The sequence below is a fragment of the Natator depressus genome, chromosome 3 (assembly GCF_965152275.1).
Source record: "Natator depressus isolate rNatDep1 chromosome 3, rNatDep2.hap1, whole genome shotgun sequence".
NCBI classification, from domain to species: domain Eukaryota; kingdom Metazoa; phylum Chordata; order Testudines; family Cheloniidae; genus Natator; species Natator depressus.
In genome coordinates, this window is record NC_134236.1 from 111,403,737 (window position 1) to 111,422,691 (window position 18,955).

The window sequence follows — 18,955 nt, forward strand, 5'->3', positions numbered from 1 at the left end:
TGTCAGCCATTGGAATGGTAGTGAAAATGTAAGAAATTGGGTTAACTTCTCTCTCTGCCCAATAGTATAGCTCCTCACTTGTGTTTATTCAATTTCTATGTGAAGACTGTGTAAAAGTTCACTTGAGCTGAATTAATCTACCAGGTTTACCTTTCACAACCCTCTAGTCATGTGGAGGTGGTTTGGTGGATTATTACTGATTGTAATCCTATCACCCTTCATTACTGAAACAGCATTGTTGTCTTGGCTCCATAGTGCACTAAACTACACAGTGAGGACTCCACTCTGTGGTGGGGCATTTCTTGAAATGAGTTTATACCACATGTTTTCTCACCAATCCCTCTTCTTTCCCATGGCATCAGGAAGGGGGAGAAACAGCCTGAAAAGCAGCTCTGTTCTGAACCTCTTTTGAGAACCACAGGAAGTACTGTGATCTCTGCTCTGCCTCACCAGATATCCTAATCCCCTACCACAACCCGGTTTTGAACACTTTTTTTTTTTCCTCTTCAGTACAAAAGTTTCAAACTGGCCTTAACTCACGAGTTACAACATGCAAACTTGCATCATTCTCCTGAAGATGCAGAGCCTTAACTGACCATATTGTGCCCACATGCATGCTGATGGGTTTATGGAAGGGGTGATTGTGTTGGGAGGCAAGAGTGGCTTGTGGCAGAAAACAATTGAAGTTAATGACAGTTCTTGGATTGTGCTAGAGAGGGAGTAATGCAGTATGGTCTTGTCTTGAGTTTCACAACACGAAAACTTGGTAAAAAAATTAGTTTATGGAAAACTGTCTGCAGATGGTAGGTGACTCATACAACTTTAACCAACCACCTTTGAGGCTAGTGGGTTGATTGGTCTAGGTGACTGTAAGAAGTGAGAAGTAATGTGGAGCTGGGGAGGAACTGAGCTGGCTCTTCCCACATACTAAAAAACTGTTGGGGGCACTTGGATTTGAGTAATCTCAGCATGACCAACCATAATCTGTTAAACATTTGGGGGAGATTATTACAATATTGAAGATCAGGTTTATAGAGGGAAGGTAGCTATGGGCCTGGTGCAGGGCAAGGGGAAAGGAGGTAAAATTGTCTAAAACGATGTTGGCACTAAACTAGTGCATCAAGAAAAAGTGGTACATCTTGGCACTGGCTTCAAAATTGGTGCATATTTTCTGATTTCAGCATTATAATTTGCATGTTTTAAGAACAATACCTTGTCAGCAAATCAGTGTCAGTTTTCAAATAAAACATCACTTCAACTGAATAGGAGATGGAAAACACATAGTGCAACAAGAATCAAATGGTGGCTCTTTAGTTTGTCAGTTTATATGGCTAGAGTTTTAAAGCTAACATGTAATTTTGGCTGTCATATGTATAGTACTGTATTGTAGTGGCTATAATGGAATACTAGTAACTAAAGGGGATTCTGTCAATCTGATCATATGTCTCTAATCTCTTTACTGTTGCATAAATACTTTCCAGAAAGTTTTGGTTTAGTAATTTTCTAAATCCAGTTTTGCAACTTGTATTGTTACTTCTAATTCACCTGTGCACCCAAATCAGGGTTACTGGGATTAAGTTAAGAGTAGTGTTAGACCCCAGGTTAAAGTTGCCTTAAAAGTCCTATTCTCATGGGGAAACTATGGGAAATTATTCTGAATTAGCAGTAACAGGCTTTTTTCCTCTTCTGCCCCCTACTCTTATTTGCAACCAGCTCACCTATACCCAGCTGCTGGACTTAACATTAAGTGCATCCTTTTGCCTTTCTTCCTGTAAACCAGCTTCTCTAGCTGTTAAATTTAGCCTCTGGAACTGTCTTAAGGCTTTTCAACTTCTCAGGCATGCTCTGCCTGTGCTTAGCCTGATCACCCAGAATGTACTTTAATAGGGCTTCCTTTGTTGCTGGCTGTCGGTTACTAAAGGGTATGTCTACATTGCAAAGGAAGGTGTGATTGTAGGGGGATAGGCATACCCAGGCTAGTTTTAATCTGGCTAGTGTAGACATGGCAATAGTGGCTAGCCACCTTAGGATGTCTCTACCTTCCCTGGCAGGCTTCTACTGACACAGCTAGCTTGTTACCACGTCTGCTACTATTGTCACCAGTGCTAGCTAGATTAAAACTAGTATAGTAACAGGTTTCAGAAAAACAGCCATGTTAGTCTGTATTCGCAAAAAGAAAAGGAGTACTTGTGGCACCTTAGAGACTAACCAATTTATTTGAGCATAAGCTTTCATGAGCTACAGCTCACTTCATCAGATGCACAGTATGCAACCGATGAAGTGAGCTGTAGCTCACGAAAGCTTATGCTCAAATAAATTGGTTAGTCTCGAAGGTGCCACAAGTACTCCTTTAGTATAGTAACGCCTCACTTAAAGTTGTCCCAGTTAATGTTTCGTTGCTGATCTGTTAGAGAACATATTCGTTTAAAGTTATGCAATGCTCCCTTAACGTTGTTTGGCAGCTGCCTGCTTTGTCCACTGCTTGCAGAAAGAGCAGCCCATTGAATCTAGCTGGTGGGGGCTTGGAACCATGGTGAACCGGTAGCCCCCCCCATCCGTTCCCCTAAATTCCCTGTGCGGCAGCCACCCAGCAGACTATCAATTGCCAGCAGTTCAGCTGTCCCTCCCTCCACTGCCTTGGAGCTGCTCCCCAGAGCCTCCTGCTTGTTGTGGAGGGAAAGAGGGGGGGCTAATATCAAGGTGTCCCCCCTCCCCCCCTTTTCCTGCCCCCTGCTTACCCCATCTACAAAGAGTGGGGAGGGGGGGAGAGACAGGACAGGGCTCAGGATGGAGGGAGCTTGCTGGGAGCAGCTGCTGTCTCAGCTTCCTGGCCTACTTAAAAAGGCAATCTACTTAGTGGGTCAGCGTACTTAAAGGGGCAATGTGCATCTCGCGCGCGCGCACACACAGAGTGTCTGCCATTCTGTCTCCCTTCCCTCCATTCGTGCTGCCTTGTGGAGTGTGAGGCTACATTAACAATAATGTGTTAACCCCTGGGGCTCAGCAGAGTTCTAGTTCAACATTTAGCAGTAAGGCATCCCCTGGGAAATATCCCACCATCTGACTTCACCACCTCAGCCAAGCTTCGCAATCATCATTGCTGTGTACAGTATTAAATTGTTTAAAACTTGTATAATCTTTTTTGTCTGGTGAAGAAAATTTCCCTGGAACCTAACCCCCCCCCATTTACATTAATTCCTTTGGGGAAATTGGATTCGCTTAACAGTCGCATTTTTCAGAAACATAACTAAAACATTAAGCAAGGAGTTACTGTATAGATATGCCTAACCATGCTACAATCACACGTTCTATTTGCCCTGTAGATGTAACCAATGACCTGAGGCAGTAGGAGTGGGGCTGCTGCATAATTGTGGAAGAAAGCTCTTCTGACTTCTACCAGCCTGGAAGGAAGAACTTCATTAGAGTAAAGGGAACACTATTATCCCTCAAGATACTTTCTCTGCTTCACTTCAGAACCTCTGCTTAATGTGTTCCTGAAGCACCTGCTGCTGTACTTAGAGAAGAAATCATTCTTGCAGCTGTGCTGAGCCATGCTCCATAAAGAATAAATGAGGCCTGATACAATCAAACCAAACAATTCCTGTTCCCAAAAAGTGTCCTATAATCTGTGCATTTCCTGTCAGATGCAGATGTCTAACAGCAGAACTCGTAAATAAACCTTCTCATAAAACTCAGAACAGATGGGGTTTTTTATCACTAGCCTTCAACCGGCATCAGATTTGATTGGAAAAAGGGGGTGGCGCATTTCTAAACTCTGCTCACAATAGATTGTGCAGATGTTTGAAATGTGATGCATGCCCTCTGGGCTCAGCATCCTTGTAGGGATGGGTGTGATTTGATAATGGGCTGTACTTGGCTTATTGTCCTTGGCTTTCTCCTGGGCATATCTGTGCTGCTCAGAAAAACCCAACGCAGCAGCAAGTCTGAGCCTGGGTCAAGTGTCTTGGGCACATGCTGTGGGATTAAAACTAGTAGTGTAGGCATTACCGATCGTGCTGGAGCCTGGCGGCGAGGGAGGGTTTGAAAGCCTGGGAACACCTACATTGCTATTTTTACCCCCACTGTGCGAGCCTGAGACTGTTAACTGAGGCTCAGAGACTCTCTACCACACTGTGTTTTGCAGTGTGGACATACCCTTACAGGCTTTACATGATCCACTGGGCTTCTTGAACTGGCTTCCCCTTGGGAAGATGCTTTGTTAGGCTCTTTGGTCTTGATTCCTTCTTGTTGTGGAGGTGGCAATACTCTGCCAAGTCCACTCACTGGTGAGGCCTAAATTAGTTGTTGCTCACATTGTACTGTACTGATCTTCAAAATATGATCCTCCTTTCTTACCTGGATTGAGCAGTAACAATGGGCATCTGAGTTAGCACTCATTGAGACAATGCTTAACATGCAGTGCATGACACCTCTCAAAGCTGTTGTTTCTAGTTCTGCAGCTAGACAGATGTCTTTGCAACAGTTAACTTGCTTCACATTTCCAAGGCTCTTAGGGTATGTCTACATGGCAATTAGATGCCTATGGCTGTGCCGACTGGCTCAGGCTGCAGGGCTGTTTAATTGCAGCGTAGATGTTCTGGCTCAGGCTGCTAGGACCCTCCTTTTTTCAATATGCACCATCCAGTTTGTGCAACAAATGAAGTACCCCGTAGAAATTATAGTGGGATCATGTAATTAGTGTCATAATCAAGGAATAATGGATCCTTGTTGCATAGTGGTAAAAATCTGTATTTAAAAAAAAAAAAAAAAACACTCCGTGGCCTCTTGGTTTGAAGAGACATCATAGCACTGTTACGTTCTGTGAAAAGAAAAGGAGTACTTGTGGCACCTGAGACTAACAAATTTATTATTAGTCTCTAAGGTGCCACAAGTACTCCTTTTCTTTTTGCAGATACAGACTAACACTGCTACTACTCTGAAACTTTCTGTGAAGCTTTCAGTATGCTAACAGCCTGCAATAGACCTGAGATGTCTGAACCGCTTCACTTAGCTCAATGAGGAGCTAACTGAAACGTAAAGAATAAAGTGATGCGTGGTATCTATTTGCATACCTAGACTTTTCCTGTCAGGATTGGGGCTCCTTTGTTCTAGGCACTACGCAAACACAGTAAAGTACAGCCCCATCCAATTGGTTATAATCTAAGTTAGTCTGATTTAAACAGGGTTTTTTGGTATCAGTAGAACTTAAATTGGAGCTGTCTTTATTGTTGAAGTTATACTTGGCATAACCCCTAATTTTGATGCCGTTATGATTTTAATGTTCTCATACAGTATAGCTGCTGCCCCCTCCTGAATGGGGATAAGATATATTGTATGAGATTGTTTACACCAGTGCATCAACAGGAGGGTTGTACTTCTGTAACTAAAATGCTGTGGTTCTAGCAGTTCATCCCTTCCAAGGTGCCATAGATGGGTTACGACAATAGGGAGCAGCGATAATGCACTTCCCCTGATTCTCTCTCTAATGTGTATTTACATAGATTTCAAATCACATTATTTCTTTAAAAGATACGTTTAACAAGTGAAATGAATCAAATCCCTGCTGGCTTCTATTTAAATCCTATCACGCTTCAGCATAAACTTTGAGCTAACACTTTAACCCACAATCTCAAACTGTGAAGAATTCATTATTAGGTGAAAAATTCATTATTAAATTCTGATCTTTGGTGGTTCTAATGATTTAAATATAAATAAGTTTGCATTACTCATTTTCATAACACAAACACATTTTTAGCCTTTTTCCACCAGCAGGGACTTTGTGCACTTTCAATGGGGGATGATGTCTTGAATTTCACATATTTATGAAATTCAAGATGAATAGTCCTTAGTCTCCTGCTTCACAGCACAACAACCTATAGTCACAGCCAATTAAAGCTTTAATGCTGTATGTGCTGTGAAGCAGGAGACTAACAAATTTATTTGAGCATAAGCTTTCGTGGGCTTTTGTTAGTCTCTAAGGTGCCACAAGTACTCCTCGTTCTTTCTGCTGATACATACTAACACGGCTACCACTCATAGATATACTAAGTTAGTCAAACTTGTTCTGGATTCCCATAGAATGTAGTGCAGTGAACTGTAACAGCAAAGCAGCTTATGTAGGATTTATCAAGCTTGCTGTGACTATAGGTTGTTGAAGTGCAGCTTGGTCTGCCAATGTTCTGTGTGTGTAATATTTCTGGAGCAACTACATTACTGCATAGTGATTCTTTCTAGTTGTGTTTGCTGCTTAAAAGCTAATGACCACCTATAGATGCCATAGGTTGTTTTTTTTTAACCCAATAGTTAGATACCAGAATGATATTTATCAGCTACGAAAAAGTCAGCGCCTACTAACTTACCCTTAGCAAAACCATGTTGGTACCTTGAATATTGCAGTTAAGGTGACAGTTGACAGTCAAACTACTAGTTTAAACAATTTTTTCCATTCTATATGGAAAATTTCACTTTACAGATATTGGTTAGTTTCTGTATATCACTTTGAAGTCTTATTTCAAATAGCTCACATTTTAATGTGTTTTAGCAAAACCAAGCTTAGCAAGTACATATCTTAGGCTTATACAGCCAGGCATTGTCTATAACAGGGTTGCATCAATTTGTAAAAATTGGGTGTTATATAGAATAATGTAAGCTAGTGGAGTAACATTGCTTCTACTTAACCTATTATCACAATAAGATTCTTGATGTATTTTCTCTTTCAAGTTTGTCATCTCAAGCAGTGAGGGCCCTAACCCAGTATTCCAGACACTGTAATAAGTAAGAAATGTAGCACTTACCTAGCATTGTCAGGTTACAATACTCTGGCAATGTCAAATCTTGCTGAAACGAGTCACCTGGGACTTCTTAAATTTGTTTCTTTTTTATGAGGCTAAATCTTCCTGGGCAAAGGTATTTTAATGCAGAACTGAAATATGAACTTACAGAAATGTGTTGTACTCGCCCTAATATCTGATAATGAAGCAACAATTTGACTTAAATCAGCCTTAAAGATGCTGGAACTATTGGATTTGCCAACCAAGTTCAAAAGTGCAGAACTGTTTAGAATTCAGCTTTAGTATATCGTATGGTAGCCTACAGTGCTAGCACTAGTAAAGGACTCCTGGTTAACAGATGCAACAGATACTGATATGAGCAAAATGGCAGACTCATAAAATATTTAAATTCTGGCAATAGCAATTTGCAAAATATTGTTCAAGCTGAGTAATAGAAGATAAGGAAAACTAACTAGAATGGAGGGCTGAATGAGTTGTCTTATAGATAGTCCTCTGCTCCAAACAGTATATGCAGGAAATGTATGCTCAAAGCCCCTTAAGCTTATGCTGGCACAGCCAGTCATAGCTGGGTCATCCAAAACTGAACTGAATGGGCTAATACATATAAAAAATCATAGTACTGTAAATCAGGGGTTCTCAAACAGGGGTATGCATACCCGTGGGGGTATGCAGAGGTCTTTCAGGGGTACATCAACTCATCTAGGTATTTTTGTCTATTTTACAAGAGGCTACATGAAAAGCACTACATGAAGTCAGTGCAAACAAATGTCATATGATGACTTGTGTATAAAAAGCAGTATAAACTATATACTGAACTAGAAGTACAATATTTATATTCCAATTGATTTATTTTATAATTAAGAATGAGAAGTAAGCCATTTTTCAGTAATGTACTGAGACACTTGTGTATTTGTCTGATTTTTTTTTGTAAGCAAGTAGCTTAAGTGAGGTGAAACTTAAGGGTACACAAGACCAATCAAACTCCTTAAAGGGGTACAGTAATTGGAAAGGTTGAGAGCCATTGTTATAAATAATTACATTAAGACATGAAAGCTTCCTTAAAGATGAAAAGTGCAGTACTGTATTTCAGTTTTCATATGGAAACAAACTATTAGTCATGTTTCACAAAGCCTTGCTTGACTTTGACTAAAAGGGGTTCAGACCTTTTTCACTGCAAAACTTGTTACAATGAGCAATTCTGCTATTTTAGTATGAGTTATAATGCAGCCTTTCCATATACATGAAAGGTCATTCATCTGCTGAATGTGCAATGAAATTGTAGATCTTATTGCTTGTCCAGTATGTTACATTGAGATGGTTTAGCCATTCCTGTGTCAGCTTTGTCCCTACATTACAAGCTTCCAAAGAAAAGGTGAACCGGAAAATATAAAACCTAGCTTTTCCCTTAGGCTTTCAACCTTTAAAGACAATTTAGAGCTCTGCTGGATCACATTGAAAGGTCTCCTGACATTTCCCCTCCCTTTCAGCACGTGTTGCCAGAATCTACAGTGCAAAATTATGGGAGGTCTGACTCAGCAGAATTGCTGTGCTACTGGAAGTAACATCCACAACTTACTAAACACTTATCAAATATGTCAGGGCTCTGAAGAGATTCCAGTGGGGAGGAGGCAAAAAACAAACAGGGTGACTGGGAAGGGTTGGGTCACATCCTTCCTAATACATTTTAATTTACACAGTGATTATAGGCAACCCTCAGTCATCCTACAACCATATCGCATTAGTCACATCTCTCCTAGAGAGTCACCTCTGTAACTGGGGAGAGCTGGGGGCGGGGTCACATAGGGAGGTCACATGCCCCTCCCCCTTTAGCTGGTGGAGTGTACCGGTAAGAAATGAATTCTACTTGTACCACTTGTCTTATCCTGTGACTCTTTATTTTGCTAAAGAGCCTTTGACTGTCAAAGTACGCTATATAGCCACTGCATCTCAGCCTCATCCACATGCTTGTTGACACTCTCAGAGAATTCTAATAATTAGGAAGGCATGATTTCCCTGTACAAAAATGCTATTTGACTCTTCCTCAGCAAATCATGTTTATCGGTGTGTCTGATTCTGTTCTTTACTATAGGTACTACCAGCTGGCCTGGTACTGAAGTTAGGGTCACCAGCCTGTAACTGCCAGGGTCTTCTCTGGAGCCCATTTTTAAAAAATACATGTTAAACAATCTACCTGCCAGTCATCTGATAGAGGTTGATTTCAGTGATACTATTAGTAGTAGATGAAGGGGAGGAGGACCTCCAGTGGAGCCATTCAAAGGTGGCGGGAGTGTTAGTCCAAGCAACAGATGGGGAACAGTGTTACCAGCAGCTTTCCTTTGACTTCACTGAACTCCAGCTTCCAATGAAGTCTGAAGTAGCAATATTGTCCAATGGACTTCTACCATAATATGGTTCCCTATATAATGATGGCTGACAGAGTGGATCAGCTTAGATTAATGTTTATTTGGTTCACTCAAAACTCAGATTCCAGGCTGCTTAAAGGACATTGAAGACAGCTATGAAACTTATTTCAGCTTCATCTTAACTCTTCTTAAATATCAAAGATCTAAAAAACTTAAACAGCCAATATACTAATACTCTTGTTACTACGATAGGTATATCATTGACTGTTACCAGGCATACCAACTTTAACCATCAACTAAACTGAGATGTTAGTTAACCTATACTTTGAATACTGCAGATAGATTAAAATTACCGAAGGCAATATGATCATCTTTAAGGAGGACAGCTCTATCTCAGAACAGAGAAAATGCAACTGAATAAACTTTTCCTCTTCATTTTGTGTGCAGTTTAGGAGTACAGTATAGCATCAACCTGATCTGTTCCTCTTACTATTTCAATTCAAAGATGTTTGTTCCTTGCGGAAAACAGTCTCTTTTGAAACTGTTCTAAGTAGCTGGATTCTTTAGGGTGGAAGAATTGAGGCTAATGACGCTAGATTTACTAAATCTATCTTTCTGCATAGTAGAAACGTGGTGCTGTTTGAAAAGTAGTACAGCAATCACTCAGTCATGCAGTACTTGTTAAATTAAGTGCAGGAACCATTGGCTTCAATATGAGTAACATTGTCTCATGTACAAACTCAGGTTTAATTTATTTTCAAGGCAAATATATTTCTTTCAAATGTTACACTTCTTTAGTGTTGCCGATAAGTTGATTTAAGAACTTTCAATAAGTGACTGTTAAAATGGTTAATGTTCCCGTTTACACAATGTGCATAGGAGTTTAGAAATGAGAAGTTGAACTCCAGGTGATTGTTCACACAGGTATCTCTCAGGATAACATGTCTTGAACCCTACTTGTTGTAGGGTAACTAACAGTACTTTTTTTACTGAAGTGCACATTTACCTCAAATGCATGTATTTTAAGCAGTCACAAGTTTACATCTGGACCATTTTAAAACCAACACTGTCGTATTACTCTAGACGATAAAGAGGTTTAGGAAGTGTTCATCTAGGCTTCAGAGCTGACTAGTTCTCCATCACGCATTTGTGGTTTTGACACTTAAAGTAATATTTCCTAGGGCTAGTCTACACTGGCAACATTAAAGCGCTGCCACGGCAGCGCTTTAACGTGGCTTGTGTAGTTGCAGCAGAGCGCTCCCAGCACTCTTTTTTTTTTAAAAAAAAAAAAAAAAAAAAAACCACCTCTACAAGGGGCGTAGCTACCAGCATTGGGAGCCCGACTCCCAGTGCTAGTGCACTGTCTATATTCTGGTGCTTTACAGTGCTGAAACTTGCTGCACTTGGGGGGGGGGGGTGTTTCACCCCCCAAGCAAGAAAGTTGAAGCACTATAAAGTGCCAGTGTAGACAATTCCCTAGTGATGCAATCACCTGTAACTTAGCTGGAAATGCACATAAGGAAATCATAAAGGCAGAAAAATCTTCCATACTTGGTATATGTCAAGCTCCCTGCTCCACACAGACTAACTCTTGCTGTGATTTCTGCCACTTACCTTTCCCAGAGCGCTTTCTGATTCATGAAAATAGCTCATAGCTCTTCCTGTACCTCATTCAGAAAAGCATCGCTATTTAGAACAGCTGATCTCAAATTAGGGCTTTAAACTGCTGTTAATGTTGTTTCACATTTAAAATAATTGTACCACCGTGTATGCAATCTGAAGTGGACAATCTGCATAACCAGATCTATAACCCATGTCCTTCATCTGCTCCTCACTCCTTTTCCTGGTTTTTTAATGAAACTGTCTGGTCTAAAGTTAACAACTGCATTGCAAGATGTTTTCAACATGTACCCTTTTTTAGTGAGCACATGGCACCTTTAAGTGTGCTAGAAAATAAATCTCTTGAAGGTGATGTATTATGTAGCTTATTCAGTTTTAGGGGTCGCTAGCTTAGTATTCATTTTTAGTACTGGTTCAGTTCTAGCAATACCTCCTTTATAAATTCTCATTGCTTACTTTGCTTTCCTCACTGATTGCAAATTAATGTTGCTACACTTGTCCTGTGTTCACTACAGGAAGGCTGAACAGTTCCCTGGTTTACCAGTCACCTCCCCATCTCTACCCACTCAGTCCTCTTCTTGGAAATGCCCTACATCTTGCTTGACTGTCTTGCCTGCAGCTATTTGAGGTTGGGATTATGTAGTGATCATGTATTTTGAGACTCCCACTTCCTTCCTTCTATCTTGCTCAAAGATCCTGCTTCTATTTCAGATGTAACATCTGAGGAGGAGCAAGTCAATATCAGTTATTCTTAATGTACTAAAAGGGTCAAACTGTCCTCCCCTCTTAGCTGTTTGCCCTGCTCCCAGATAAGGGAATATGCCTGTACTGTATTTCTGTGCTGCTTGTATTTGCTCACAAATTGAGAGGAAGATGGCTAGCTGAATTCTGCTGCTCTAATCACCTGTTCATTACAAACACTATTTTCACCAACATCCTAGATGCTGCACACATGGAGGTCGCCTGATAGTATGACACAACCAAATTGACTCTCTAATATTATAGCAGTTCTGGAGATCAAATGTCCAATGAACAAAGATTTCCCTGAGTGCATGTAATCTGAAGTGGGTCAGACAGTCAGCAGTTAGCTTCAAACATAATTAAAACTTGTCAAACATTATAAGTCCACTGAGTTTGGACTTCTCCAGAATCAATGAGAATTATATAATTTCTGTCCAGTATGGGTTTGAGGGATCAGCATGGGTGAAAACAACCCCAGTGAATTTTGGAATAGAACAAAAACTATTATGCTTGGCACCACCAAAACACCTATTCCAAGAAGTCAGTGTTTGACCACACCCTGGTTAACTGAGAGGGTGTTTGAGCTGGTGGAAGAATGAAAGAGTGGCTTGGAACTGGAAGAACCTGGGAGGGGAATACAAGGAACTGAGCAGACAGATTCAAAGTTACATTTAGACAAGCAAAGTGAATTATAAGGGCAAAATGTATGGAACTTCAGAATTATAAGAAGTAATAATACAAAATATGTGTCCAGTGGTCAGACTTCTTACCAAAAGGTTTTCCCCTCTATCAAACAGAATAACAGTGTGACGGCAGAGTTCTCACTGAGGGTGATAGTAAACACAAGTGGAGAAGTTACTGTAATAATCTGCATGTCTCACCACAGCCAGTTATCACACAGGATGACAATCAATCCTGTGAGAGGAAGAGACTCATGCTGTTTGAAAATGAAACCTGGGAAAGCACCAGGGCTAAATGTGCCTTCAGAATTGTTCGGTGATTGGAAATGCAGTACTTACGTTGGAAAATATTGCAATGATGTAGGACTCACTCGGGGACTGGCTGAAGAGAATCTTTCTTTGGTAAGGACAGAAAGGAGACACCTCCATTCAGTAACTATTGTACCATTGCCTTGATATAGCACACGAGCAAATTTCTGCTCTATATGATCTAGAATTGCGTGGGGGGGAGAGATAGAAGCAGAACCACGACCACAACAGGCTGGTTTCAGAGTGGGCCAAGGCACATGACCTAATTGCAAATATCTATCACATGATTTACAGAATGCAGAGTGTATATCACCCATTGATCATGTGCTTTGTTGACTAATCAAAGTGTTTCATACTGTCCAACATGACTGTCTTTAGAACATACTAGTCGTCATGGGGATTCCAGCAAACAGCAATAGATACCCAGTGGAAAAATCACCCACTGTCAGGGTGTGAGACAAGGATATATTTTGTCCCCGACCCTCTCTACTATATGCACAGAATGTGTTATGAGAACGTTGTCAAACCTTCCAAGTGGAAGGAGCTGGGATTTCTACTGGTGGACACCTCTTAACTGACCTCAGATCTGCTAATGACACTCAACGCTTTCTGCTACAACTCAGTGATGCAATGCAACAATGTCAGTGTGCAAAACCGGTGAGGAATATGGAATCTTCCTGAATGCAATGAAAACTGCTAATAAACAGGATGCAAGATGACATGATTAACAGACAAAGCTGTAGAGGCAGTAAATTATCTGGGATCACTTGTCTGCAACCCAGGAACCATTGCAGAGAAATTGAAAAGACTGGGATTGCTCACTCAGCTACGGCCTCATTTAAAGTATTTGGGGGAGGGACATGGCATCTTGAAATGTATGAAGGGACAACTGGTGAGACTCTTAACTTTTGGCATATGGATGTGAATCATGGGAAAGCTAATGCTGACAAGAAAATTGAAGCTTTTTAAATGCTGGCAAAGGCTCTTACATATTTCCTGGAAGGGAGGGAATAGGGGAAGACTACGTTAGAAATATTGAAGAGAAGCAGACCCTGGTGTCAGAAATCAGCTGCAAACTTACGTACTTGTCTCACATTAGACATAGAGATGAAAGTAACATTGAGATTTATTGTGGAAGGAATGGTGAAGGATGGTCATAGTAGGGAATGACCAGCCAGGGAAATGGATGGATTATTTGCAGTAAGTCACTGGAAGGTAAGCTACTCCACATTCAGAGTTTGAGAGAGATCATGAAGGCTTCAGAAAACTCTGCTGTCACTGATATTCAGACATGACTAAATGGATTTACTTAGTATGTTAAGTATCTTATCAGGCTTGTACAGCTTATTTTATTTCTGTTAAAACATTTCACACGCCAATTAAATGGCTCTTGTGGGGTACTCCATCAGTTATTGCTGACTCCAGATTCTAGCAGCTGCTTGGCTGGCACCTTTTTTGTCCTAGAAAGGTTCATTCCTAACAGATATCTCAGATTACATTTAAGAACAGATATTACTAAAATAAGGGTACTGGTCTAGAAGGACTTGATGCTGCGTGAAACTATTTTAGTTACTCTCCTATGTAGTGAGTTGTGGAGTACTGCTAATATTTGTTTACCTCTGCTGGGAAGTACATATTGTAGTCAGCTAAACAGTCTCCTTTACCCAAAAAAGTTAGGGCAGAGAGATTTGCTTGTTGAGCACTTACAAATATGTTCCTGAGATGACAATAGCGTAGTTGCTATTTAACTACCTCTTATATTAGAAGAGCTTGCATTAAGCAAATCCTGTATGTTCAAAAGGATCACCATGATGGGCATGGTATAAAAAACCTACACTATGAAATATTACAGGTTTCAGAATAACAGCTGTGTTAGTCTGTATCCGCAAAAAGAAAAAGGGACTTGTCACCTTAGACTAACAAATTTATTTGAGCATAAGCTTTTGTGACCTACAGCTCACTCCATCGGATACATGCAGTGGAAAATACAGTGGGGAGATTTTATGTACACAAACATGAAACAATGTTACCCATTGTTTCATGTTCTCTGTGTATATAATCTCCCCACTGTATTTCCAACTGCATGCATCCGATGGAGTGAGCTGTAGGTCACAAAAGCTTATGCTCAAATAAATTTGTTAGTCTCTAAGATGCCACAAGTCCTCCTTTTTCTTTCTTATGAAATATGAGCGGAAGGTGTCTCTCTCCTCCCCCCCTCCCCCAGTTGAATTTTCTAACCTCACTTTGATATTCAAGTAGCATGCCCAACTTTCTCATGGATATTCTAGCATTTTGTAATATACCATACACTGAAACATGGCCAGACTATTATGAGCATGCTTCTAGGCTTTATGCTTTCATAAGAAGGGCCATACTGGGTCAGACCAAAGGTCCATCCAGCCCAGTATCCTGTCTACTGACAGTGGCCAATGCCAGGTGTCCCAGAGCAAGTGAACGTAACAGGTAATGATCAGTGATCTCTCTCCTGCCATCCATCTCCACCCTCTGACAAACAGAGACTAGGGACACCATTCCACACAGCAGTGAAATTAAAAAATATGAACTTGGCTTCAGTCTCAGTGCATACAAGTGTATTAATAAAATAAATATTTCTGCTTAATAGTTAACTTCCTTTAGTGATTTTAAGGTGAGCAGTCTTTAGTATTTTAGGGATGCAGTAGTGACAACGGCTAGCATAACTGGCTTTCCACTATATAGAAAGCCACTATCTGGCTTTCCAGATTTTAAGTCTGAATGGATTCTGTTCTCCTGTCTCTAACCCTCAAAAAGAGGCTTACATTTTTTTATAACTTGATGTGGTTCCTTGTTCAATGCTCTGAAGTAGTTAATTGTTAGAAGGCATTCCAGAGATGAGTTTGAAAAGGCTTAAACTTAAAATGGCCCATAAATTAAAAATGGGTTCACTGTAATGCTGTGTGTTTAGCCACTTCTTGGTAGTAATAAATGCCTCTTGAGTACATGTCTCATTCTGGGAAAGGGATGGGTAATGTTTGTTACATACACTTCATCCTCCAAGTCTGATTCCCTAAGAAGAACTGGAGACTTCTACCGTTACTATATGGTATGTGTCAATTCTCAACATAACTGTACCTCTGACCTTCTCATGGCTTCCCTGAGGGCACCTGTATTAGGCGATGGTCCGAGATCTTTCTAAGAGCAGGATCCCACAGCTTTCTAGATTGGGGTTTGGGCTGCAGTTAACTGATCACCTGAGTAAGTCTGACTTCAGTTCAGCATTTGCAGTCCTGTTCTCCTCAGGGCAGTGACAGCCAACCTTCATAAAACAAAGTATCTATTCAGAACAAAAGCATGAGAGAACATCATAATAAACTGCTTATATGCAGGTCTTAAATGACTGACTGCTTGACAAGTTATCTTTGAAATGGAGACCTTGGCAGGTTTTGCAGTACTTCTTACCCTTTCTGCAGGTTCTGTCACTCTTGGTCATAGCAACCTGTCAGGTCTTGGACTGAGGAAGTGTCCCTCTCCACTGTCAGGCTGGTGAATTACAGTTCCTTGACCTGGTTAAAGGTAACCGCACATGTAAGTTCCTCCAGGACTGAGGCATCACCAGACTGGTTACCAGTCTAAGGATTTGTATTAATTATTCTAGTGGCTTCAATTCCTGCTGGAAATTCCTCTAACTCCTCTGTGGAGCTAGAATAGAACTTCTAGCTCTTACAGATATACATAGCATTCATAAAAATGATACAGTATTCTCAGATACTGTGTGTCCATAACATCTGTCATGGTATGCACTATTGAACTAGCTGCTAAATTGAAGCGCTCTGTAGGTCCACTGTGGGCTCTCTGAAATCTGTTGTTCAACTATCGGGTGTAATACTTAAGTCATAGAAAATTATTTGAAACATCTTGGTGTAGGTCTGGCAAGCCAGTGACACTTCAGAGGGCATTGCTTTTGTCCTAGGAAATGCTATCGGCTCTCCAAAGAGGAGTTAAGAAAAACCACTACCACTGACTATTGACAAATGGTTTGATATTAAGCAGTCATCGACTTATAACAGTTGTACCATACTCTGGTATGCATTGCATATCTATGCGATGGTCTGTGTATGCTGATTTAACACAAGTGGACTTGTTTCTCCAGTTTACCTAAATAACTAACTATAATTTTGTACTTAATCCTAGAGTCAGATGTATCAATCTGACAAACTTCGTTTTAAAAATTTTTATCTACCTGGGATAACTTCAGTTTATATCAATAGCTTTTGCTGATTTAAAAACAAACGTAAAGTTGTTGCTCTGTCTTTCAGGCCAGGAACGTTTTGGTAACATGACAAGAGTTTACTATAAGGAGGCAGTTGGTGCTCTTGTGGTCTTCGATGTCACAAGAGGCTCCACTTTTGAAGCTGTTTCCAAGTGGAAACACGACTTGGACAGTAAAGTGCTACTTCCAAATGGCAGCCCCATCCCTGCAGTTCTCCTTGCAAACAAGTGTGACCAGAAAAAAGATGGCAGCCAGAATCCCTCTCAGATGGACCAGTTCTGCAGAGAAGGTGGCTTTATTGGGTGGTTTGAAACGTCTGCCAAGGTGAGCATTCCTGAAAAATAAGGATAGTCTTGTAAAAGTTCTGTTATGTGAATACTTTGCAGCCCATCATTATAGTACTTGAGTGCTTTCCACAGTTTAGCAGTAGTGAATTCCCAAAGGGAATTCATAGACTCTCCCTTAATCCACAGTTTTTCATATTAGGATTTAACTCATTGAGTCTGAATTCTGAAGGCTATTGGCCTACTTGATCCTTTGATATACTGCACTAAACCACAAAGCCCCTTTGCTTCCCTCCATTTATTTGTCCACTTCCCCTTCAACTGTCTCTGAGATGAGTCAGCATAGGAAAAATAGACATAAATGTGAGATGACTGTTCCAGGCAGCCAGCATGTGAAAAGAGAAGTGAAAAATGGGGAAGGGAAGAGGAGATTCTGAGAAGAGACTGGGTAGAGGAGGAAGGGTGCACCTTAAGTAAGAGCAAAGATGGAGAGCTTTGAAAGTAAAGAGGAGATGATTGCATTAAGCAAACCCAGTGGAAGGAGGTGGGAAGAGGCCAGGAAACAGGTTACAATAGTTTAGGCAAGATGGTCCATGCCTTGTACAACATTAACAGACTTTGATAACGCAAGAACGCTGCCTGTCAGTTTGTTGCTACAGTAAACTTGCATTGCTGGCGTAATGATGAATGCCCTGCTTCTTGTGTCTTAGATTAAACAGAATCTTTGTAGCTGGAAATTCCATTATGGGTGACTGTTCCCCTGAAACAACGAGGCGTCCTTGTGGCACCATAGAGACTAACAAATTTATTTGTCCTCCATAACCTTTTTAGATCTCTCTGGATAGTACCTTTTTTAATGCATAAATTGCAGTTACTACCCAAACTGTGAGTTGAAGGTTTAGTGTCTCTTACAGCAGTGCAGCAGCTGCCCTTCTTTTGATGCTGTAAGTACAGCACATTCTGTTTCTCTGCCAAGAGAATCTAATCAAAAATTCCCATCTTAAAAGCAAGTTGAGAACTGACTTGTTCCCAAATACAAATGTATTTAAGGTTCCGAGATGGGCTACAAGTGGGGATACTTTTGATACCCTCAAGATGTACATGTAGATATCTAGGTCAATCTAGTAAAAGGGAATTCCATATTTGTCCCTATCCCCAGGCAGTGCTTGCTTGCATATTCTCGTACAATGTTAATCCTACAGCCCCAGAACATGGTTGGCTGTGACCAGTCACAGCCAAATGCATCCTGTGCAAGTGTATGGGCTCGTGTTGGTGCACTGATTGGCAAATTACATCTCCATGTTGCAGTGGGAGCCGCTGCAACTTGCTTTCAGGGGAACTGTGCCAGGATAGTTGTCAGGGTTCCCCACGGAACATGCTGATTGTACAGATCACACATTGAACTGGCTAGTCTTCTGAATGCTTTGACCAAGCTCCTTCATCAATCAGCTTTTGGCCCAGGTGGTTAGTGCAGACTCAATCAGCAGGAGGAAAGTTTTACAGGTACCTTGCACCATTGTAGCCCCCCTTTTAGGCAGACTTCCTTGCCCTGGGAGTCCAGCTGGGCTTCACCTGCAGAAGCCTTCATAATACAGGACTAAGGTATTTAGTTTTCTTGGTTAAGAGTAACAAAGCCATTCCTTAATGTAAAATTTACTTCTGAGCTTTTATAAAACCCAGCATTTAAGGCCTCTGAGCGTGCAATACTGAATATTTGGTCTTTCTAATGCCATTACTGATGATGGTATATAAAACATTGAGGCTACTAGGCAAGGTTTAAAAAGAATATGGATAGCCTTGCCATCTAGCCATTGTAGCTCATCTTGCAATATTTGGCCCAAATAAATGGCCCAAAAAAGCCACTCAGGTAAATACCTGGCAGCATGCATGCTGGTATGCCAGAGGGTGTTTGGCAGCC

The 18,955-nt window shown here is 40.8% G+C and overlaps 1 protein-coding gene across 1 annotated transcript in view; it reads left to right on the forward strand.

Annotated features, from left to right (window-relative positions):
• RAB32 (RAB32, member RAS oncogene family) overlaps positions 1–18,955 on the forward strand; it is a 59,863-nt gene that overhangs the window by 34,821 nt on the left and 6,087 nt on the right. Inside the window, exon 2 of the mRNA XM_074946981.1 lies at positions 16,800–17,077. Within this exon, the coding sequence (XP_074803082.1) occupies positions 16,800–17,077 (278 nt within the window). The remainder of the gene's footprint in view (positions 1–16,799; positions 17,078–18,955) is intronic.